This window comes from Myotis nattereri, assembly GCF_964212035.1.
Source record: "Myotis nattereri genome assembly, chromosome: 1".
Taxonomy (NCBI): Eukaryota; Metazoa; Chordata; class Mammalia; order Chiroptera; family Vespertilionidae; genus Myotis; species Myotis nattereri.
In genome coordinates this window covers 48,429,849-48,454,616 of record NC_138075.1, presented here as the reverse complement: position 1 = coordinate 48,454,616, position 24,768 = coordinate 48,429,849, and the positions used below count along the sequence as shown (strand labels likewise).

Below are 24,768 nucleotides of genomic sequence, written 5' to 3'. Positions count from 1 at the left end.
AGGGCATTGAGGTGCATTATTTAATTTAGATTTGAGGATTGCCTGGCTTTTTCATTTGTCTACTGCCTAGTCTTTCTTCACATTATTCAGATAATTAGAAATTGTTGCTATTCTCAGATAGTATTGTCTTTTCCATTTTTTGAAGGTAGGGGTTTTTGTCTCTTTTGTTCTGCTGTAATGCCAGTGCCTGAAACATAGTAGATGCTCAATAAATACGTGCTGAAGGGGTGAATCAGTGGGAAATTTCAGACCAGAAACAATGTTAGATAAATCTTTGGGGAATCCTGCTGTGCTGAGTCCTGGATCTTGTAGGTCATCTGTTGCAGTGGCATGTGGGGCCATCATGTTCCTGTGGGGCATGTTCTTATTTCAGCTAGTGGTGGTCCTGGCAGGTCTAGTGTGGTTGGTTTAGGTATGCAGCATGTTGATAAGCACTGCATTGGAATCCACCACCATCACAGAGCCTTTTGGTCTATTTCAAACTATTCAGCAACATTTGTAGGCACAGCAGTAGCCCTGATGGACAATTGGACTTTTGGAGAAAAGGACCATATTATTACATTATCAATACTTCTCATAGACGAACACTGTCTTAAGGACTTAAGGAAATTGTTGTTATTATAGGTATACTAGAGGCCCGGTGCACAAATTCATGCACAGGTGGGATCCCTCAGGGTGGCCTGCAGGGATCAGGCTTGCAGCCCCAGCCCCTGCCCCCAGCCTTGCAGCCCTGCAGCCCTGCCTGGCACCTCGCCATGGCCTGGCGCCGCCCCTTCACCTGCTCCACCATCCTGCCTGCAGGGCAATCAGTCGAGGCCAGGGGGGCCCCCCACCCAGCTCTGTCAGTGCCTGGGTGCGAGGCGGCAGTCCCGCCCCCCTCCGCCACTGGTCACCATCTGCGGAGTGATCGATAGGTCGATGGGGCCCCTGCTCACCGCTGTGGTCTTGCTCTCTCTTGTTGGGGCCAATCAGGGCCTGCAGCACCTCCATTGCCACCCACTGCCAGGGCAGCGTCGCCTACGCTCGCCATGTTCCGTGCTGCCCCCTGGTGGTCAGCACACATCATAGTGAGCAGTAGAACTCCCTGTCTTGGTCAAACGACTGCCTGAGCGGACAATTTGCATATTAGGCCTTTATTATATAGGATATCAGATATATAAAGTTTTAACTAGTACATTTGAGTTTGTATTTCCAACTGATTCATAATGCCAGTTTGCTTACATAAGAAATAGCCAAAGGGTTTCTGCTATTGAAACCAAAGATATAAACTGAAAATAGCTAGCTGTCATTTACTGAGTCCACGCTGTGTCCTGGGTTCTAGGTTAAGTACTTTATACATAATATCTCAGTAGATACGCAAAAGAATCCAGTCTGGAAAACATGCTGTCCTCATTTTACAGATGAGAAATGGAGACTGAGGGATAAAGTAACGTCTCTGGGATCTCTGAGGAGATGCCTCTGAGCAGAGCCTGTTTCTTTAACCACTACACTGTGTTCACGCTTCCCGTGCCAGCCCTCTAGAGTGCCACTGACAGACAGACAGTGAAGGTCAAGGTTGCCCATATAGCCCAAAGGGTCGTCGAGTGATGGCAATTATTTGGTTAATGTTAATATTATAGGCAGCTGAATACTTTGAATCAGGAATTATTCTGTTCCATTTTGAGGTGTTTTTTTTTTTAATTGTGGTAAAATATACATAACAAAATTAACCATTTAAGTATATAATTCTCCACTTCGATTTTTTTAAAAATGATTTACATTAACAATTATAAAATCTCCTTTACTGTGTAGCCAAGTGAAATATTTGCATTCCAGGATGGGAGGAGGGAGGGTAGAGGATATTACTTTTTGCCATTTAAACAATAATACATATTTTTCTGGTTATCAAAAGGTTACGTGTAGTATAGGAAACTTTGAAAATCCCAAGAAATTATCCAAAATTTCACCTCCCTGAGTTAGCTTCTGTTAAAATTTCATTGTTTCCTGGGTTCTTTTATCTATGTGTCTATGTGTGTTTTATATGATTTATTTTTATATTTATTTACCAAGTTGGAAACCAGACCTGAAGTACTTTGCCTACCATGTTAAGAAATTTTAATTTAAATATGAGTCCAGTGGAGAGGCCTCAATAAAGTGATAACTTTAGTGTCCTTATGGAGAATGGATTAGAGGGGGTTAAGAATGAAAGCAGATACCAATGAAAGACTCTGATAGTAATCCAGGTAAAAGCTAACTGCTGAGAATATAATAAATGCCATTCATGTGTGTGAGGCAGGGGTGTCATATTCGGGAACCGTTGAGGTTGTTGGGCCTGCAGGACCAGCTGACTGTGAAGGAGAGTACTCGCAGGGGCCCGCTTGGGCTGGCTGGCGGGATTGCATCGCCCTTCATCAAAACGAGGGCACAAGAAGGGAGGGAAAGTTTGGAGGGAACAAAGACAACCTCGTGTTTTACTTAGTTGAGTTTTCAGTGACCACAGAGGACATCTGGGAAATGATGCCCAATTAGTTGTCTTCAAGTCACACCTAACCCCCATTTGTCTGTCTCTTTGGCCACATCTTTATGCTCTTCTCCAATGGGATCTGCCTACTTTTGCCAAACTGACTTTCTTTCACTCAGTCCAGTGGGTTCTAGGCCTTCCTGGTCAGCAAGATATTTACAACGTTTCTCCTATGTGCCAGGTACCTCTCCACCCCAGCCTCAGACCTTTGCCCAGTCCAGGTCTACTCAGTCCTCAGAACTTGTCTTTAATGTCATTTTCTCAGGGAAGCCTTCCCTAACCACCCCAGCCCATCAACCAGATTAGATTAGCATTTGTACTGAGCTCCTAGTACTTCATAGCAGTGATCAAAATTATAATTACTTGTATAATTATTGGTTTATTGTTTTCATGAGTGGAGGAGGCCTTGTCTATCTTGTTCACTGTTGGTAATACTTAGTGTAGTATCAGGCACATAGTAGATATCTACTAAATATTTGTTGAATGGGTGAATGGGTGGGTTGATCTATTAGCACTTTATACAGAAGTGTGGTCTGTGATATAGATTTTGGAATATTAGTATACAGGTATCAGTTGAAACACTTAGAAGATAAACTCCTTAGAAACACCAGCCATGGGGTCTTTAAAAATATGATGACAATGCCTTTCATTAAACTTGCATAATAAATGTATTATATTTTAAATGCCTGTGATTTATTTCGGCAGATAGTGACATTTTGATCAGCCTATATAAAAAGACATAATTTTAAAGTGGTATGGTTACAATCTTAGCGTAGGAGTAAGAAGCAAGGCAATTTCTACTGAATAAAAAAGTGCACAACAGAAGTGATTGCCTCTTCCTCTCAGTGCTGTCTCTGTTCTAACTTAAACACTCTCTCAGCTCCAGTTTAGTGCCGATTCTTATCATGGGTAGTCAGGTGGAAAGGGTGTATCATCTTCACCATAATCACTAATTCATTAAAGGTTAACAGTGAAAATGTTAACAGAGTATTTAATTACCTCGTGAGGCAATGGGAGAATTTATTTATTTATTTTTGCTTTTCCATACTTTAAAATATTATAAAGTATTTTATAAAGACCAAAAAAGCCACAAACAAAAGCTTTCTGGAGGGGAGGAGTACACTTACATTATATTTTATAACTTTAAATACATACTGTACTAAATAAAGATCTGTTTTTCTCCTATAGGGAATCATGCTGGTCTATGACATCACAAATGAAAAGTCCTTCGACAATATTAAAAATTGGATAAGAAACATTGAAGAGGTATATATGGAAAGAGAATGGTGGTACTGGAGATCATCATGATGATACTGGAATGATGATACCTGCTGGGTGCTTATAAAGGCCGCCTGTCTCAGGAAGAGGCAGTTGAGCTGCTAAGAAGTAGGGCATGGGCAGGGCAGGCGCTCGCTTAGCGTGCCATGGAGGGCCAGATCTCCATCTGCAGTCTGACTGCCCTGCTGGATCTGGATGGGGGATGGAGGCAGACAGGGGAGCAGTTTCACAGAATTTTAAACTTGGGCCAGATATTAGAAGTAATTTCATCCGAGTCCCCATTTTACAGAAGAGAAAATTGAGGCCAGAAAGAAGTGACTTGCTTATGCTAATACAGCCTTTGAAAAGGAGAGCAGGATTAGAACATCTGATTCCTGGGTTCTATCTGGTTCATCATCTAATTGACTGGCGAAAGTTTATCTTTATTCCAGCAACTTTTCGTTTTGCCCTTCTAACATTTTCTCCATCTTCGATATTTGAAGTTTGGTTTAACTCTAGATTGATTAGCATTAAGATACTATATTATTTTTGATATTTCAAAAAGAAATCTGACTCAGAAATAATTTTGTACACGATTATATTAACCTACATGAATTTATTTTTTAAGTAATTCAGAATCCAGAATACCTTCTCCGTTGGCTCACTCAGGACCAAGTTTTTTTTCTTCTTTGATCCAAACTAATATTTGGAAGTTTTGTTGTTAAATAACCATAAGTTTTATTTCTGTTTGTTCATGTACCAAAAGACATGAGAATGACCGTGAGCCTTTGGGAAGAAAGTTTGCATAGCCTTTTTTACTGTAGCTTTCCCCCTCCTCGCATCTTTTAAAATTTGCTCTGAATCATGTCTTGTGTCCAGTGAAAGGTGATTAGCCTAATTATTAAATTCATGGGTGTGTTTCTAATAGGTTAGGATTTGGCTATTGAATAACTAGCTTTTTCAGGCTGTTTTTATAACCTTCTGTTTTCTTCCTACAGCATGCCTCTTTAGACGTGGAAAGAATGATCCTGGGTAACAAATGCGATATGAATGACAAAAGACAAGTGTCAAAAGAAAGAGGGGAGAAGGTAAATTTGAACTGAATGCATAAAGATTCAAATCTACTCACATTAAGCATTTATTTTCTTAGTATAATTATTGATTTAAGTGTTTAAAATATCTATATTTTAATCCTTTAAAAACAAGGAGATATAATCCATACTTGAATGGTACGAATTAGTATTCGAGATCCAACTCTATATACTGTGTAGTCATGACTCATTCCTAAAGAATTTGCTCTTTTCTGGGAGATAAAAATTGGTTCTTTTTCACATTCCTGCAGCTTAAAGTTAAGGCTATTTCTTCCATGTCCATAAGTTAAAGTAATTTATTCCCTTTGGAAAAAATTAATAGGATAGGTGAAGTTCAACAGTAATCATTCTCTAATTCATTTTTTAAAGAATATTGTACTACACATTAAATTTAGGTCATTGTGATTAACTCCTTATAACTCATCAAGCTGTGGATGTCATGTATTAGTCATTTATAGGCATTGCTCTGTTTTGTGTCACGCAAAGCAAAGGAGTTTATTATATGTACATGTTTACTTCTGTGACATTTTTAAAATTGATGTAGAAGCTTCAGTTTTTAAATCTGGTAATTTTGTTTTAGCCGTGTGTGTGTGTGTGTGTGTGTGTGTGTGTGTGTGTGTGCGCGCGCGCGCGCGCGCGCGCGCGCGCGTGCTTTCAATCTGAAACTTTTTTTACCTAAAAACATTCTCTTAATCTTGTTGTTATAAATGAACTGGGAACTCTTTGGGAGTAGATGGAAATATGGAAGAGTTCACATTTGTCACAATCAATAGAAACCAAAGCAATGAATACTTAGCATTTTAAACTTTTCTGTTAAGCGCCAATTTATTAAAAAAATAATGAAAAATCAGTATAGTCACTGTTGGAGAATTGTACTTTCAGAGCAGATAAAAGGGGTGAATGAATCCCAAATTAATGGTAGGGGGTGAGTGTCTGTCACAGTCTTTCTTGTGAGTATAGAGAACTGTACTTAAATTGTGAGTGGAAGTGGTGCCATGTTGCTTATGACGATTAAGTTAGATCTCAATTCAAACACAGAAGGAAGCAAAGAGATTTCAGAACCACGAGAGTTCTTAATTAGATAGACCTTTGGGACTTTGAAAATCCTAGAAAATATAAATGCTTTATATGTTCAAGTAACTTGCACTATATTTAAATGTTTCTGTTTGCCTTTCAGTTAGCAATTGACTATGGGATTAAATTCTTGGAGACAAGTGCAAAATCCAGTACAAATGTAGAAGAGGTAAGAAAGAAAGTCAGGTGTGGTGACTTGTTATATAGTAGCACTAGTGCTTATCTGCCTATGTTCAAGCGACTCTCAAAGCCTTGTTATTTTCTGACTTAGTGATGCCTTGTGTGAACTCCACCTCCATGTTGTGAACTGCTGTGCTTCTGACTTTTATGTGGACCTGGTTGTTGAATTTCTAGCACCCAACCTCCACAAAGAATATATAGGGTGTCCAAAAAATGTGTACACACTTTTAATATTTATTAACATACAGTTCATTTAAAAAATTTAAAAGAATCCACAGAAGTGAATAGTGTTTTTCGTTAATGCCTGTTTTCAGGCTGATGACTGGTTCTGGTCCAGGCACTGCTGATAATGCGAAGCAAAGGAATCGCAAACATCAAGAATCATTTTGTTTGTATTTGTGTGCCCTCAGTTTGTCAACTGTTGCTTGTTTTGAACTTTAAACTTTATCTTTTATGTATCCCTATAAAAAAGTCTAGTGGATAAATTTGCTTTGTTCAAAGCTTTGCCCATTATTTCAAATCAGTTAAACTTGAAAAGGAGTGAAAATTGAGTGAGTGATCAGCTGTTCAAATATGTATACACATTTTTGGGACACCCTGCAATCAAATAGAGAAGTGAATATAAGATTCACTGAACAGAAGATAGCTGCTCAGTTTAAGTTCACTTTTGTCCTGTATTTGGGAAGCTGGAAACCCTGCACTAGCTGACCAAATGCAGTGTCTTCCTCTGCTCATTTATCATCGTTCATGTCATCCTATAGTGGCCTATAGCAGGCGAATCTTAACTACTTTCCTGTGTGTGTGTGTGTGTGTGGTGGGGGGGGGGGGGAGAGAGAGAGAGAGAGAGAGAGAGAGAGAGAGAGAGAGAGAGAGAGAGAGAATTAAACTGTTAGATTATTAAACAGATTCCCTTAATGTACATGTTTAAGTAGATGATATATATGATATATTGTACTACGATGGCTTTTGATAGAAGTAAGAAAGTGTGTTTACCAGAGAGTACTTTAATAAATTTTTAGTAAGTTAACCGTTAAAGAAAATCTAACCATCTAAAATCTTCTAAGAATAGATTTTCTTTACCAAGGGAAGAATTTCTGATAATATTTTTGTGGTTGTTGTTAATCCTCACCCGAGGATATTTTGTCATTGATTTTTAGAGAGAATGGAAGGGAAGGGGAGAGGAGAGAGAGAGAGGGAGAAACATCCATGTGAGAGAGAGACATCAATTGGTTGCCTCCCAAACATACCCTGACTGGGGCCGGGGAGCGAACCTGCAACCCAGGTACGTGCCCTTGAATTGAACCCGAGACCATTCAGTGCGCGGGCTGACACTTCAACCACTGAGCAACACCAGCCCGGGTGATAATATTTTCTTTATAAAAACTTTTTAAAAACTGGTCATGAAAGTATTACATGTAATATGTTTTAATATATGTAATTCACTTAACAACAATACTGATGATTTCATAAATATTTAATTGCTTAGGCTACTCACTGTTCACCATATCATCATAGCTAAACATTGAGGCTTAAATGACTTTATTGGATAGTGGACAATGATCATAACTTTTTTTTAAAATAACTTAAACTCATATTCAGGTTGGCTAATGGGTGTTAGGAAACAGGAACTCTCTACTGATTTATTTAGATCAGCACGGATAAGCAGAAAAATGCTTCCTTCCGCTTGCCACAAAAGGATTTCCTTCCATCAGAAAGAGGGGAACCTCTTAAGTCTGCTCTAATGGTGGAGGCAGGAGCAAAGCTTGCTCACTGAGTTGGCCCACATAGGGTTTCCCCCACGGAATGAACGCAGTACCCTGGCTTACTGGAGTAGGCTGAGGTCTCTGTTAGTACCTGTGTCCTGATCACACCTGTGGCCTAGAGACAGCATTGAGCTATGAAAGTGTAGAGCTGGGAATTCCCCAGCTGCTTAATCTGGCCCAGTATTCTGCAGAAGTTAGCAATTTCCCAGAGCTTTACCTTAGTGTGGTTGGTTAGCCTCATAACCACCAGGATGGGTTTACTTAGAAATTTAGACTTACGGGTGACCAGTGTGACAGTTACACACCGATAGTGAGTGATAATAATAGCTACGTATTGTTTCTGTTTGACTTGATTGGAAATAGTTCTTTTGCTAAATATTTTTTGGGCATCAAGCATGGTTGGGAACAAAGAGACTGATGTAACAGTGGAGTTAGCATAGACACAACTGAAGAAGCTTTAAGTCTTAGCTCCCTAGAAACAAAGTAGGGATGATAGGGTTAAAAAATGTTTGGTTTGAATCACAAGACACTCGGCATAAAATGTCACTAGGATGAATCAGAGTTGTCCTACCTGCATTTCAACTGATATCCATGGTGGGGGTTTAACTGAGCTGTAGGCACTGTCGGGATTTGGAATGTTAAGGTTATATAAGGTATAAGAGGGAAAGTGATTTGAAAGAGGACATTGGCAATAAAAGACAGAGGTTTTTGTAAAAACATATTTTAGAGCCACAGGGTAAAACATTTGTTCATTCACTGATTAAACAGATATTCAGCATCTTCTAGATCAGGCCCTGTGCCCCGCGCTGGGTGTGCAGGGGTGGCTTAGACAGAGCTTCTGCCCCCTAGGTACTCGGGGTGTACTGAGGAAGCTCTGCATAACTGAAAACTGTCATTTTGGGAAGTTGGCCAGATATTATGTGCAGAAAATATTTGACGAATGAATGACAGTTTGATAACACTGGAAAATGTTTGTGATGCAATTGAAAAATAAGATATAGCCGAGACCGGTTTGGCTCAGTGGATAGAGCATCGGCCTGCGGACTGAGGGGTCCCAGGTTCGATTCCGGTCGGGGGCATGTGCCTGGGTTGCGGGCACATCCCTAGTGGGGAGTGTGCAGGAGGCAGCTGATCGATGTTTCTTTCCCATCGATGTTTCTGACTCTCTGTCTCTCTCCCTTCCTCTCTGTAAAAAATCAATTAAAATACATTAAAAAAAAAGAAAAGAAAAATAAGATATAATAGTCATGATTACAATTATATTCTTTTCTAAATTAAAAGCTTTAAAATAATATATTTATAATGTAATAGTAAAAATATTCTACATTTCTATTTAAAAATATATTATAAATATATAATAATGCAATTTTTTGGTTTATCTTTAGGCATTTTTTACACTTGCACGAGATATAATGACAAAACTCAACAGAAAAATGGTTTGTATTGTAATTTTATTTTCATTATACTGTTTGTAAATTTGTGTTATTTATTCTGTGTATTTATTTGATTAAAAGGATATGTCTGATTATAATATATGTGAATATATTATATTATATTATATTAACTCTTTTTTTTCTTGACTCACATATTCAGCTGGTTGAACTTTGTTTCTAATTTCTGTTTCTTCAGGTTTCATGTTTCTTTTTTTAAAATATTTTTATTCATTTCAGAAAGGGAGAGGGAGACATAGAAACATCAATGATGAGAGAAGATCATTGATCGGCTGCCTCCTGCATGTCCCCTACTGGGATCAAGCCTGCAACCCAGGCATGTGCCCTGACTAGGAATTAAACCATGACCTCCTGGTTCATAGGCCTATGCTCAACCACTGAACCACACCGGCCAGACCAGGTTTCTTATTTCTGAACTGCAGCTATTTCAGTTCTTTCATCTGGCTCTCTAAGCGGACTTTCATTGAATTTTGATCCAAATTTTAAAATAATGCACAAATTAAATTTTTGCCATAAAATTGTTTAGTTTTGATGTGACATTTATATTTATACTAGTGGCCCAGTGCACAAAATTCATGCAGGGGCAGGTGTCCCTCAGCCCGGCCTGCACCCTCTCCAATCTGGGACCCCTCGGGGGATGTCCAACTGCTGGTTTAGGTAAACCGGTGTCGGATATCCCTCTCGCAATCCAGGACTGCTGGCTCCTAACCGCTCACCTGCCTGCCTGCCTGATCACCCCTAACCACTTTGCCTGCCGGCTTGTGCTCACCCCCAGCTGGCCCCCTGCCAGCCTGCTTGCCCCCAACTGCCCCCCTTGTCGGCCTGTTCACCCCCAACTGCCCTCCCCTGCCAGCCTGATAGCCCCCAACTGCCCCCCTTGCCGGCCTTCTCTCCCCAATTCCCCCCCCCCCCCGCCAGCCTGATAACCCCCAATTGCCCTCCCCTGCCAGCCTGCTCACCCCCATAGCCTCCCCCCCTGCTAGCCTGATCACCCCCAACTGCCCCCCACTGCTGGCATGCTTGTCCCCAACTGCCCCCCCTTGCCGGCCTGATTACTCCCAACTACCCCCCACTGCTGGCCTGCTTATCCCCTAACTTCCCCCAGCACTGGCCTGATCACCCCCAACTGCCCTCCCCTCCTGGCCTGATCGCCCCTAACAGCCTCTGCCTTGGCCCTGCCACTATGGCTTTGTCCGGAAGGATGTCCGGAAGGTCTCCTGGTCTAATTAGCATATTACCCTTTATTAGTATAGATATAATTATGATCTTGACATTTGCTTAAATTTGAAATGATCTCAGTGATGAATCATTAGGACAACCTTGAAAGTTTATTTTAACCTGAATTCTGAATATAATTGTATACTTTATGTTACCAACACTTCTTACCTCTAATAACAAAATTGCCTGTACTGATATCTTAATATTGTTTCCATCATTACCCTTGAAACTTTACACTCCGTTGGCAATAATTTTTTTGAACTGGAAATAGGAGCTTCCCAGCTGATATTAATACGTATAAAAGGTGCTATCCTAAAAACATTTTTCTCATCTAAACCCTCCATTTCCAAAGAAACCAGTAACATCAGAGCTTAATGAGTTCCTCTTCTAATAAAATACTCTACTGAATACACATTTATGATATGGTTTGATATATATTTTTTTAGATAATTGGGGTCAAACCATTGAACTTTTGTTTTCTTGGTGACTTTATCTTTTGTTTTTTAGAACGACAGCAATTCATCAGGGGCAGGTGGACCAGTGAAAATAACAGAAAACCGATCAAAGAAGACCAGTTTCTTCCGGTGTTCGCTACTTTGATGAACTTTTTCTGAGAGACTGCAGCACACCTAGAGGACCCTTTCCTGCTTCTCTGAAAGCACAGGTCACCCAGCCTCAGAATCACACCGCCAGGCTGCTGCTGAGGGCACCACCGAGCCTAGACCTCCCGACACGGAACACCTAGTGGATTCCAGCCACACGCCTAGCGAGATAACAGGCTCCTTTTTTTCAAACATGGAAGCAATGAAATGGAGACACATGCAGGACTTGTTTTTCTCTTTGTTTTATTGCCTGTTGCAGAAGCTGCTATCTTTTCTTTTTCACTTTGCACATCAGTGTTAGCCTTCCCTGTTATAGCAGTCTTAGACTCTCGCATGCACACTTTTGTCTCATAAAGTTCTAGACAAATTTGTGCTTTGGGGATGTTTAAAACAAGAGTAGAACATTTAAAGCAGAGGTCAATATAACTAAAATTAAAGGACATTTGGTTTGATGTTATTAAAGGACATATGGCCAGATGTTATTACATTCATGGCATTTACTTAAGGGCTCTGATTTGTGATTTTCTTAAATAAGAATCATTAAATTCTGATAAAATTTATCTTAAAAATTTATAAAAATGTCCACCTATTCATCATAGGCTGTAATTTTTTTATTTCTTATTGGTTAGCACTTTGCTTCATTCTTGACTTTTTAGCCAGAGTCTGGGTAGCTGAAGAAATCACTTTTCAGTTGATTCCCTCTGCCTAATCTATAAAAACTGCATTTGGAAATGACCTTAATCTCATTTTTCCTGGGGTTCATATTTGCTGTCTTTTCCTATGTTTGACCTATTGTAATCAGTCAGTTATCTAAAACATAACATATTTGACCATTGTTGTCTGCTTCTAGTTGTGAACTGTTGAGCTGAAATTCTACATGGGCAGAGAGATGTACCATTTAGGGTTTTATTTCAGCGTCTAATTGTGGTTCCATCACATTAGCATACCTAATATATTTTGTCTTAGGTTTACTCCCCAGCTTGCTGATTTTGTTGTAATACCCAATTCCTACCATGATTCCTGTGTACAAGAGTTAACAAGAGTTAATTTAAATTTTAAAGCTTACCTAAAGGAAGAGATATGACTTTTTAACATAAATTTAGTAGAAATAGCTCTTGGTAATGGTGAAAATGACTTTTTGTTCTGTTTTTACTTGGGTTTTTAAACAAAATAAGAATAAATAGACTTAGTGCAGCCTCTAGGAAAAGTCTTGCTTTTTCATTAGAGACAATATGAGCAAGGTTTCAGTTTTAAAACAGCTACTGTTGAATGTGTAGAACCCAGTTCCATCTGTTCAGGTTTGTTGTTAGAGAACTTGGTCCAGTCATCTGGGCTGAAGCCAACCAAAACCTTAGCTGTCTTTCTCACCAAACCCTGGAACTGGGATACCTTTTGTAGATGAAACCATCACATAGGAAAAGAAAGGGATTTAGTGTTAACTGTGTGCCAAATTAAGGTCATGATGTCATTGCTGTTATCCTAGCCTTCAGTGTCATAACACAGGGGAGTAACAAAGAGGTGATGAAGGAAATGAATTCTGTTGATAATTATTCTTCCTCTTAGGCCTGTTTTGTTTCACAGAGTTTACCATCATGCTTGAAATTAAGTATTGGAAATGGAAGTGGAAACATTGCTTGTTACCACAGAGAATTCTGCTTCAAATTAAGATGTATCATAGGATGCCTGAACCATTAAAACTTTTTGAAAACTTATGCACAATTTAGCTATAGCAAATATAAATATTCCAGAGCTATTTTTGATGGGTACAATAAACATTGTTAACAGATTTTTTTAAAAACTTACCTATAGGCTTAAAGGCATCTGTTGGTGTCCAAGTATAATCAAGTGGTTCCTTGCATGAAAGTTTGTAAGTCTACCATCTTAAAATTAGATACATCTTTGGAAATAAAAAATAATTTCTTAGAAACATCTTGTATTCACAAATATTCTGAAAAAAATTCTAAGCAGTTAAGCTTTCTGGAGGGTAACAAAGTAGTTTCTAAAAGGCAAGTGCTATGACACCATGTATGAATGTAATTCTCTTAGTAATTTACCTCTGACTATTTGGTGTCTTAACACTTTGGTTTATATTATCTCAGGGGTTATCTGCAAACCAAAACTGACATATCCTATGGTTACCTTTTTTTTTTTTTTTAACAATGCTTTGCTTTTGTTTTATTCTTTCTCTCTTCTTTTGTCTTATATGGATTAATAACTAGTCTCCATGAAATTCCCTTTGAAAGAGCCGTGAAAGCTAGATGAGTCTAAAGGTGCTCTTTGAAGTAGCAGCAATTTGGGGTATATGCTCTGTTGTATATAAACAAATCGTCCTTGCTATTTTCTTACATTTAGTCTTGCTAAATTGTATATAATTTGAGCTAAGACCATAGGAAATTCACCTTCTGCATGGTAAAATGACCCAATAAATATTCCAATTTGCTTAATAATGTACATATAGTGCATTATTTTTTCTATTTGTAGATGAATTTAGTGAGAGATAATTGTCTGTTCCCTGCTGAAACTGAAGAAAACTAGTTTTGTGTGAACATTTCTGTGGCCTGTGGATCAGTACATGAAGATTTTGCAGCAGCACTAGTGGTATTCAGTGGCTGCACTTTATTGTCAGTGTGCTCATTTCTGCCACTGATTGACTAGACCTTTTCAAATAGAGTCTGAGGGTATCAGACAATGGAAATGTGCTGTAACTGAGCAGCATGAAAATCAGTGGATTGTAAAATGTTTCACTGGGAACTGATTTTAGCTCTATTTTACTTCAGACAGATTATAAGAAAACAACCCACCTGTGCATCCGTTAGGAGGTGCTGCAGGGTTTCTTACTATTTACATGAACATTTTGTGCAGTCTTGATTATACATTTTCAGAAGACTATACTCTTTACTTTGAAGGACTATTTTTTATTATACCTCATTTAGCTAACTAGTGTTCTAATACCCAGTAGAAAAACAGTGAGCCAGCCTTTATGCATCCAACACAATTTAGATTATATGTTTTGTTTTGAACTAAAGGCATCATTGGGAAAGGTAGGAGATAGTTTAGAATAGAAATACATGTCATAGCCAATAGTGCAAAAAAGAAGTATTATCTCCATTAATAAATTTAGCTGTGCAATATAGATAAATGTTTGCAGAAATTTCTAATAAGAGATTATAACTCCATTTTACAGGTTCTAATGCTGGGAATCTGTATTAAGGCTTATATAAAGTTTTTCCTGTGAACTGTAAGTGATACATTTAAGCAGACTTTCTTTTCTAGTTTATGACTTAGACTTCTTTATAAATTTAGTTCTTAATCTTTAAAGATGAGCTTCTAAGCTTAAAATTTTAGAACAGCACTTCATTATGTTGGTGTACTTGTGTCAGATTGTAAGCAGTCTTTTCTGCTGTCAGGTTTTATAGTTTTTCTTTTAACAGAAACTACATTCCTTTTTCCTTCTTGTTATAGCTAAAGAAGGGGGAAAGGAATGTCTAAAAATGAAATTCCCTGTCCTAGTGAAACCTAGAGAGACAGGATATGCTAATAAAATTTCAAATGCTAGCACAATTTTACAATAGAATTGGTCTTTTTTAAAAGACTAATAAAATGAATGAGTGTCAAGCTCACTATGAAAAAAAAAAATCTAAGTGACTGAAATTTACAGAAATAAAAAATTAGCAAACAATTATTTTAGGGATATTTTCAAATTTTACTTCATTTTTTTTTAAATAACTTATACCATATGCAATTGCATTTCGTATTGCCAACAACTAATAGAACTTGTTTCATTTTCTTACATTTTTTAAAAATGTGAACTTACTAGAATTCATTTCTGTGGCCTTACAGATGGGTTTTTATTTTGTTTGCAGCAGTTCCTTTAATGCAAAATACCATTACTCTTTTACTAAAATCATGCCCCCTAATGGAAAAATATCTAGTTTTTCCATAGAATTATCCCACTGCATATGTATTGGTGTTTTTATTTTTGCTCCAACGGCTTAATGTGAAAAGCTCCTGCAGATAAAGTGAGCCTGTCATGTGGTTAGTCTTGTTTAAGCCAATTCATTAACTGTGTACTGATACTGTTGCTGTGTTTTTGTTGTTTTTTAAGTGGATTTTATTCCAGGTGAACTTTTTTTATAATAATGTTCGTCTAAAATAAAAACTACATAATGAAAATATTCATGACTCTCTGAAATGGGTTGCAGATTCTGAAAATTTTTCTTTGAATTTATAGGTGTGTGACTCAAACCATGGCTGACTTGGGATATTTTAGCAAACTTTCTCACTTAGAGCTGCTTAAAATGGCCAGATCTCCTGCTCATACTTAGTTCAGAATACATTGAGATTATTCTGTGATAGCACTCCAGCCCTCCCTTCTTAGTCTTTGCAAGTTTACTTCTTGTTGTTTTGTTTTCACTTCCAAATAACACGGTTCCAGGGCCCAGCCCTGCTGATGTTCTACCACGTGCTTGTGCACGTCTCCAGTCGTAGCCTTTCCTGGTCATCCCCACAACCACTCCAGACCTTCATTCTTCTTCTCACACACCCTACTTCTTTCCTTCCCTCTGGTAAACAGACCTTTCCTCTCCTGCCTCACTGGGAAGCATCCATCTAAAACCACCTTAATTGCCTCCCCCTCCCCAGCTCCATGGGCAGCTGCCCTCATCCTCAGTTCCCTCCTCTTGTAGCAGAGACATTCCTCCTAGTTCGTGCTTTCTCTCTGGATTCATCCCCGCTGCCCCTTTGTCTTGCTTCTCAGGGAACTCACAGCTCTTATACCTTCAAACGCTTATCCTATGTGATCCCTTTGCCCTTAGTATCTAAGCATCCTTAACTCTTCCACCCCTTTGCCTCATGTCCTTCTCACCTATTGCTCTTTCTCCTCTTCTAGCCATAGCTAAGCTTCATCCAAGGGTTGTCTATGCATACTGTCTTCACTTTTTCTTTTTGCATGTATTCCTCAGCCTACTCCAGTTTGGCTTCCTCCCTATCACTTCACGGACATCATGTTTACAACCGCCTAGTTACGAAAGTCTCTGGCAGTTTTCTGTCCTTATCTTAGCTAACTTCTTGTCAGCATTTGATGAGTACTGTATTGCTCCCTCCCAGAAATGTTCTCTTAATTTCTGTGACAGTCTTCCCCACTTTTCCAAAATAATTTCATCCTTTTTCACGGCTCTTAAATTTGTTTCTGTGGTAGACTGAATAATGGTCCCCAAAGATGTCCATTCTAACCCCGTGAACCTGTGAATGTTACTACATTTGCAGATGTGACCTTGAGATGGGAGATTATCCTGGATTACCCAGGAGGGCCCTCTGTAGTACCAAGGGTCTTTATGAGAGGGGCATAGGAGGAGTCAGAATTAAAAGGAAATGATGTGATGATGGGAACAGGGAGAAAAGGTGTGATGCAGGACTATGAGTCCTGCTAAAGCAAGATTACCTAGCAAGACCATAATTTAGAATGGAAGAAAAAATAAAGAGCTTCCCAGACAAGAAAAAACTGAAGAAGTTCATCACTGCCAAACCAATATTATAAGAAACTAGAGGCCCAGTGCACAAATTCGTGTACCAGTGGGGTCCCTTGGCCTGGCCTATAAGATCAGGCCAAAACCGGCTCTCCAACATCCCCCGAGGGGTCCCGGATTTTGAGAGGGAGCAGGTCAGGCCAAGGGACCCCACTGGTGCACAATCGGGACTAGGGGAGGGACTGTGGGAGGGCTCCAGGGTGCGTCTGGCCCTTCTCGCTCAGTCCCGATCAGCTGGACCGCAGCAACAAGCTAACCTACCAGTCAGAGCATCTGCCCCCTAGTGGTCAGTACACATCATAGCAACTGGTCGACTGGTTGTCTTCCCCCTGGTGGTCTGTGCATGTCATAACAAGTGGTTGAGCAGCCTTAGTATATCATTAGCATATTACACTTTGGTTGAACAGCCGACTGGTCAACTGGACACTTAGCATAGTAGGCTTTTATTATATAGGACTAGAGGCCCGGTGCACAAAAATTTGTGCACTCGGGGGGGGGAGAGGGGGTCTCTCAGCCTGACCTGTGCCCTCTCGCAGTCTGGGACCCCTCGGGAGATAATGACCTGCTGGCTTAGGCCTGCTCCCGGGTGGCAGAGGGCAGGCCCAATCCCTAGGTGCAGCCCCTGGTCGGGCTCAGAGCAGGGCCAATTGGGGAGTTCGGGCGCCGCCCCCTGTCATGCACAGAGCAGGGCGGATCGGGAGGTTGCAATGCCACCCCTAGTCATGCTCAGGGTAGGGCCGATTGGGGGGCTGGGGCACCACCCCTTGTCACACACAGAGCAGGGCCGATCAGGGGGTTGGGGAGCTCCCCCCTGTCACGAACAGAGCAGGGTGGATAGGGAGGTTATGGCTCTGCCCCCTGTCACACACAGAGCCACAGGGCGATCAGGGGGTTTGGTCGCTGCCCCCTGTCACGCTGATCCCGGTGCCGGGAGGCCTCTCAGCTCCGCTGATCCCGGTGCTGGGAGGCCTTGCGGCTCCGCTGATCCCGGTGCTGGGAGGCATATTACCCTTTTACTATATAGGATAGAAGCCTGTTGCATGGGTGGGGGCTGGCTGGTTTGCCCTGAAGGGTGTCCTGGATCAGGGTGGGGGTCCCGCTTGGGTGCCTGGCCAGCATGGGTGAGGGGATGATGGCTGTTTGCATCTGGTCACACCCCTTTCAGGGTGGGGGTCCCGCTTGGGTGCCTGGCCAGCCTGGGTGAGGGTCTGAGGGCTGTTTTCAGGCTGGCGGGTGACTGAAGCTCCCAACCTGTCCTTTTTTCCTTTTTTTTAATTCTGGGCCAGCTTTAGCTCTGAGGCTAGGCTCCAGCTATGAGACCTCCGTTGCTGAAAGCAGGTTTCTGGCCTTTGTTTACCTTCTGTATTTGAAACAACGTTGCGGTCCTGCTGGCTGAAGCCCGAGGTTTGTTTATCTTCTATATTTGTTACAATGTTGCTTAGAGTGCAGCTGAGAGGCCGGCAAGGCAGGCGGGGAAGCTTGGCTTCCTCCTTCACTGAAGCAAGCAAGCCTCCCTGTTTGTGTCAGCTGCCTGGCTGCCGGCCGCCATCTTGGCTGGCAGTTAATTTGCATATCACCCTGATTAGCCAATGGGAAGGGTAGCGGCCGTACGCTAATTACCATGTTTCTCTTTTATTAGATAGGATGTTAAAGTGGCTTCTTTAAGAAGAAGAAAAAAATAAAAAATATTGCTAAGTAAAAAATTCTCACTGACAAAGGCAAACACATAATAAAAACAATGAGTCAACCAACACTAAGGCCAGTAGAAAGGCTAAAAGGCGAAAGTAGGAAAGGAAGATCATGTGTAATTACAACAGCAAATTAAGGGATACACACAAACACACAAGAAAACCAAACATAAATGTGCAGGGGGTGAATAAAAATGGTAGTGATTCTAGAGTGTGTTCAAACTTAAGCAACTATCAACTTAAAATAGACTACTATAAACATAGGTTGGTATATATGAAGCACATGGTAACCACAACCAAAATCTACAAGAAATAAAGAGAAAGGAATCCAAACAACACTACAGAAAGTCATCAACAAGAGAAAAGAGCAGGAGAATAAGAAAGGAACAGGGCCCTAGCCAGTTTGGCTCAGTGGATAGAGTGTCAGGCTGCAGACTGCAGAGTTCCGGGTTCAATTCGGGTTAAGGGCACATGCCCATGTTGCAGGCTCAGTCCCTAATAGGGGGCATGCAGGAGGCAGCCAATCAATGAGTCTCATCATTGATGTTTCTATCTCTCCCTCTCCCTTCCTTTCTGAAATCAATAAAAAAATATTTTTTTAAAAGAAAGGAGCAAAGAACTACAAAAAAAATCAAACAATCAGAAAACAAAATGGCAATAACTACATACTTATAAATAATTACTTTAAGGACAAAATGCTCTAATCAAAAGATGAATGAATAGCTCTTTCTGCTGCTGTTTTGGTTCTGCATATATGTTAACCACACCAAGTGCCTGGTGAAGCTACCACCAGACCAATATTACATGAAATGTTTAAAGGGCTTCTTTAAGAAGAAGAAAAAGATTAAAAATATGAATAGTAAAATGGCAATAACTACAGACCTACCAATAATTACTTTAAATGTAAATAAGTTAAATGCTCCAATCAAAAGACATAGGGTGGCTGAATGGAGAAGAAAACAAGAACCATACATTTGCTGCCTATAAGAGACCTAGATCAGATCAAAATATAGATACAGAAGAAAGCAAAGGGATGAAAAAAGATATTTTATGCAAATGGAAATGAAAAAAAAAAGGTAGGGGCAGCAATACTTATATTAGACAAAGTAGACTTTCAAACATAGGCTAACAAAAGACAAAGGACATTTCATATATTATAGCCAAGATATGGAAGCAACCTAAATGTCTATCAATAGATAATTGGGTAAAGAAGATGTAGTACATATATACAATGGAATATTACTTGGCCACAAAAAAGATAAAATCTTACTATCTGCAACAACATGGATGAACCTAGAGGGTATTATGCTAAGTGAAATAAGTCAGACAGAGAAAGACAAATACCATACAATTTCACTTATATGTGGAAATTAAAAAAAAATAAAAAATTATGTTGATTGTCAATTATAATTGAAAAATAAAAAATATATATCTGTCTATATAATAAAAGCATAATATGCTAATTAGACTGGACAGCCCAATGACCTTCCATATGTCCTTCCGGATGACCTTCCAGATGAAGCCAGGGCTGTGAGGGCCGCGGCAAGCCGCCACAGCTGCAAGGGCCAAGCTCCTTGCACGAATTTCGCAAGATATATTCGAAAGATATATATATCTTTCCTTGATTTTTTCCTCTCCCTCAATTTGTGTAGCTCATCAGTCACTAAATTTTGTTGCACAGTTCCTAAATCTCTCTTCAGTTTGTCTGTTCCTCTGCAGACTCCAGCTATTTCCCTGACTCAGGCCACCATCATCTCATGCCTGCAGTATGCCGAAGATGTCCTATCTGGAATCTCACTTTCCATAGCTGTGCAAAGATCTGACCATGTCACTTGCATGTATAAACCCAGGACTTGAGGTAAACTCTAACCTGCTGACCTTTCCAGTCTTATCTCTCATCCCTCTCCTCACATTCCCAGGACATCCTGAACTATTTTCTTTCACTTTGAGGCCTTTTCATTTGTCCTTGCATTTCTTGCCTGCTTCCTAGTTTTGCTAATTTTGAAGATGAGACCTGAATGGGTGGGTGTTATTGTTATCAAAACCTCACAAGTTTGTATATTCTCATAGCACCCTATACTTGCCTGTCTGGCTTCCCCACTAGACTGTAAGCTCCATGGAGACAGGAACACATCTGTTTCATTGGTGTATTCCCAGTGCCTACCATTGTACTTCATACTTAGTAGCATCCAAAATGCATTTTGAATGAATGAACAAATGAATGGTTGAGTAAACATACATCTATCAGCACTGCCAGAAAACAAAGCTCACGTGAATTCATTAGTATATTGTGAATTACTGGTAGCTATGTCAAACCCTTACTTGATAAATTGCTAAAAATGTGGTATTTTTTTTGCCCCCTCCCCCAACACCCCCCCAGTTCTGAGGAATTCTTAGCAAACTATATTTGTATCGATGGTGTGTGCTTTCCTCCTTCCCCCAGTCACCTTTTAGGGATTTAACCCACAATATCACTTAGTACCCTATGTTTTCAGGTCTTGGGGAAAACTAATAGTAAGTTCATAAAAACTTAAGGAGAGCTGAAAGAGATTAACCAAAGAATTTGTAATACTCTCAGCAATAAAATAAAATAAAATTTTAAAAACCTTAAGGAGTCTGCACACTATTCTTAGCCTCAAATCTCTCACTTGTAACCCAAATTGTTGAAATCAGTGTAATGTGCTTTGTAAACAGCAATGTGAGGTGCTATTATTCAGAGAGAACTTGAAATAAGTTTCTCTGGTAAATAAGAATGAATTCTGAAGATGACTATTTTATTGGTTATTTTGCCAGTTTGGTCTAGTTCAGCCGTGGGCAAACTACGGCCCACGGGCCGGATCCAGCCCGTTTGAAAGGAATAAAACTAAAAAAAAAAAAAAGACGGTACCCTTTTATGTAATGATGTTTACTTTGAATTTATATTAGTTCACACAAACACTCCATCCATGCTTTTGTTCCGGCCTCCGGTCCAGTTTAAGAACCCATTGTGAATAATAGATACAGAGGCAGAGCTGCCTCAAACAGATTGTCAAACTGCAGCAGGAAGGCCGGGGAGGGTTGGGGGGCAGGAGGTAGGGGGGTAAGAGATCAACTAAAGGACTTGTATGCATGCATATAAGCATAACCAATGGACATAAGACACTGGGGGATAGGGGAGGCTAGGGGACTGTCTAGGGCGGGGTGATAAAATGGACACATATGTAATACCCTTTGTAATACTTTAAGCAATAAAAAAAAAAATAAAATAAAATAAATAAAGAACCCATTGTGGCCCTCGAGTCAAAAAGTTTGCCCTCCCCTGAGCTAGTTGCTTTCTTCTTCTATTCCAACAGACCTCAGGTAAAGAAGTCTTCACAGATGGCAGTGGGGGTGGGGGCAGACTCATTTCATTTTGCATTGCCTTCCCATTTTTTAAATGGACTTGGGAACTAAGATTGAACCAAAATATGGTCCAGATAGCATGAATACACATTTCCATGACATACCTCTGCATGAATTGCTAACTTCCAAAGTATTTGAGTAGGTTTTAACCAAGACACATAGATCTTGGCTAAAATTGAGGTAATCAAATTATTAATCTAGTGATAAAAGAATGTCATATTCCGTTGTCATGGCAGTAATTATAATTTTAAAAAGCAATAGTTGCTATAATTGACTATTAAATTTAGTTCCACGTTTCCTGGGAGTCAGGTAAAGCCTGAGTGTGATGAGTTAACTCTCAAATGTATATATATATGAATGTGTCAGGAGACACAAAACTCTTTCTAGCCCTGAACTTAAATAGTAAAGCATGGATCTATTAGAGATATTGAACAATGGGACTGAGGGGACTGGGCGCTGCCATCTTTGAGGGTGGGGCAGTCAATTAGCATATTCCCTCCTTATTGGCTGTGGGCACCACCATCTTTTGCGATGGCATGAGGGTCAGTTAGCATATCCCCCCTTAGATATTGAACAATGATAATGAATCAGTTTTATAAAACATGCAGAAAAAAATATAGATGGCCATTTCTTGTATAAAAATCTTTATTTAAGCCAAGGCACAAGCACATTACACTTCTGTGAAAGCATTTCTGCATGGAGCTGAAATAATGGAATTGCATTTGATAACTTTGATTCAGGATAGAACCACAAGAATCTGTCTAATGGTGAGTCACCCTACCTCTTTGAGCTGTTGTCTCTACCTCAGTTTTGATGGATGATGGATAAGATATTTCAAAATAAAGAAGTATTCTGTGGAGTAAATGAAAAATACATATGTCTATTTTAAATGAGCAAAGGCGGCATTTTACCATACAAATTAAATACCTGCACATGTATAATTTGAAGGCCTATTTCCAGGTGACCTGTAAAACATCTTCATTTAAGTCCCAACTTTTGCCTACTGGTGTTTTTCTTTTTAATGTTAATTTCCAAGAGCTTTATTCATGGTAGACATTAAATAATGAGTAGGAATGGCTAACACAAATAGCACTTAATGTGCAGGCACAATCCTCAAAATAATCCATGAGGTATTATTATTAATATTCCCATTAAACATGGAGAAAAATCTTAGATATGAATGATCAGAAAACATAACCTCCCGATTTTAATTTTTAAATCTCTCAGAAATTGTTAAATTAATATAAAATAACAAATGTTTGTAAGTTCCACTTTTTAAATAATTTCATTAATTGAACAGATATTCTAGGTGCTGCAGAAATAACAAATAACAAAACAAAGCCCCCGCGCTCCAAAAGTTTATTTTTAAGGGTGGAGACCAATGAGCAAGTAAAAACAGCAAGGAGATACACCCCTTACTTTAGGGCAGTTATGGCAAACCTATGACAGGTGTGTCAGAGGTGACACGCGAACTCATTTTTTTGGTTGATTTTTCTTTGTTAAATGGCATTTAATATATAAAATAAATATCAAAAATATAAGTCTTTGTTTTACTATGGTTGCAAATATCAAAAAATTTCTATATGTGACACGGCACCAGAGTTAAGTTAGGGTTTTTCAAAATGCTGACACGCCGAGCTCAAAAGATTTGCCATCACTGCTATAGGGTGATCAGAGGCGGCCTTCAAAAACAACTTTTTTGAAGACTTGGAGTGGGGGTTGGGAAACAAAAGCAGCTGGCCAGCACAACTCTGGGAAGGACAGCGTGTTCCACCTCTATTTCATCCTTTTCCTTATCATCTGAGTCACCGCTATCCCAACCTGGGTCTTATTTATGATGAAGCACGAAGTTCCCGCAGCTATGCAAATAAAAAAATTTGCTTAAAAAAATTCCTTTATTTAGAAATGGAATCGTGTCTCTGTCGGGTACTGTTTTAGTTGATCTGGAATGTTACCGGGCTCCGGCCCCAAGGTGTCTGGGGGGACCTCTCCTGTTAGCCTTACAGCAGCCGGCACCATTGGACTGATCTCTGTGGACGCGTAGCGAGACGTAAGGGGGCGCTACAGCTTCGGCACTAAAGTCGCCCTCAACGCAGCTGCGGGCCCAGGTGGGCTGCAGACGCTGGGTGAGACCGAAAGCCTTTCAGGCGGTGAGGCCCCGTGCCCCGCCGGCGCCCCTGCCCCCACCACTCCCCTCCGCCACGCCCCATCCCCCTCTGCCACGCCCCATAGCGCCCCGCCCCTCCTCCAGGCCCCGCCCAAGCCACACCCACCCCGCCACGCCTCATCCCCCCTCTGTCACGCCCACATATCCCGCCCCCTCCGCCAGTCCCCGCCCCTCCGCCACGCCCCATCCCTTACGCCCGCGCCCCCACGGCGCCCCGCCCCTCCATCTAGCCCCGCCCCTCTGCCCGCGGCCCCACCCCACTGCGCCCCGCCTCTCCGCCCCACCCCACCCCCTCCGCGCCCCGCCCCGTCCGCCCCGCCCCGCCCCGCCCCGCCTGGCGCTCAGCTCAGCTGCGCTAAGCACTGCGCGTCTTTGCCTGGCTCCGCGGGCGCGGTCGCCATGACGGCGGCTGTGTTCTTCGGCTGCGCCTTCATTGCCTTCGGGCCCGCGCTCGCCCTCTACATCTTCACTATCGCCACGGACCCGTTGCGCATCATCTTCCTCATCGTCGGGTGAGGCGGTTGCGCTGGGAAACCCGGGACCGGGGCTCCCCTCCCCCGCGGGCGGTTGAGACCCTAGGCTTCCCCACCACACGGCTCGACCTTGGGCTTTGCGGGGGAAAGGGTTGAGACGGGGAGAGCCGAGACCCGCCTCCGAGGGTCGGCAGGAGAGGCACGAGAACTCCGTCCCCGGAGGCGGCTCGGGGAAGGAGCTCACACTGTGCGTGGGTCTCAGACACCCTGCGACTGGGCTCCTGAGTTTTGCTGAGGGCCCGTGGGTGGGCTGTAGTGAGTCGTGAAACCACTTAAATTGCATGAAAAAAATGTGGATGCGTTCAAATACGCATCTTTTATTTTTCTGCAGACGGGCG

General features: G+C 40.9%; 2 protein-coding genes across 2 annotated transcripts in view; both read left to right on the top strand.

The window, feature by feature from the left end:
* The window catches only part of RAB8B (RAB8B, member RAS oncogene family), a 62,771-nt gene extending 49,200 nt beyond the window's left edge, over positions 1-13,571 (top strand). The window contains exons 4-8 of the mRNA XM_081094459.1: positions 3,689-3,766; positions 4,756-4,845; positions 6,026-6,091; positions 9,251-9,301; positions 11,042-13,571. Coding sequence (XP_080950585.1) covers positions 3,689-3,766; positions 4,756-4,845; positions 6,026-6,091; positions 9,251-9,301; positions 11,042-11,134 — 378 coding nt within the window. The 3' untranslated portion in view covers positions 11,135-13,571. The remainder of the gene's footprint in view (positions 1-3,688; positions 3,767-4,755; positions 4,846-6,025; positions 6,092-9,250; positions 9,302-11,041) is intronic.
* A 10,725-nt stretch (positions 13,572-24,296) lies between these two features.
* Positions 24,297-24,768, top strand: part of APH1B (aph-1 homolog B, gamma-secretase subunit) — a gene marked incomplete at its 5' end in the record, with an annotated part of 60,384 nt that continues 59,912 nt past the window's right edge. The window contains one exon of the mRNA XM_081094447.1: positions 24,297-24,409. Within this exon, the coding sequence (XP_080950573.1) occupies positions 24,297-24,409 (113 nt within the window). The remainder of the gene's footprint in view (positions 24,410-24,768) is intronic.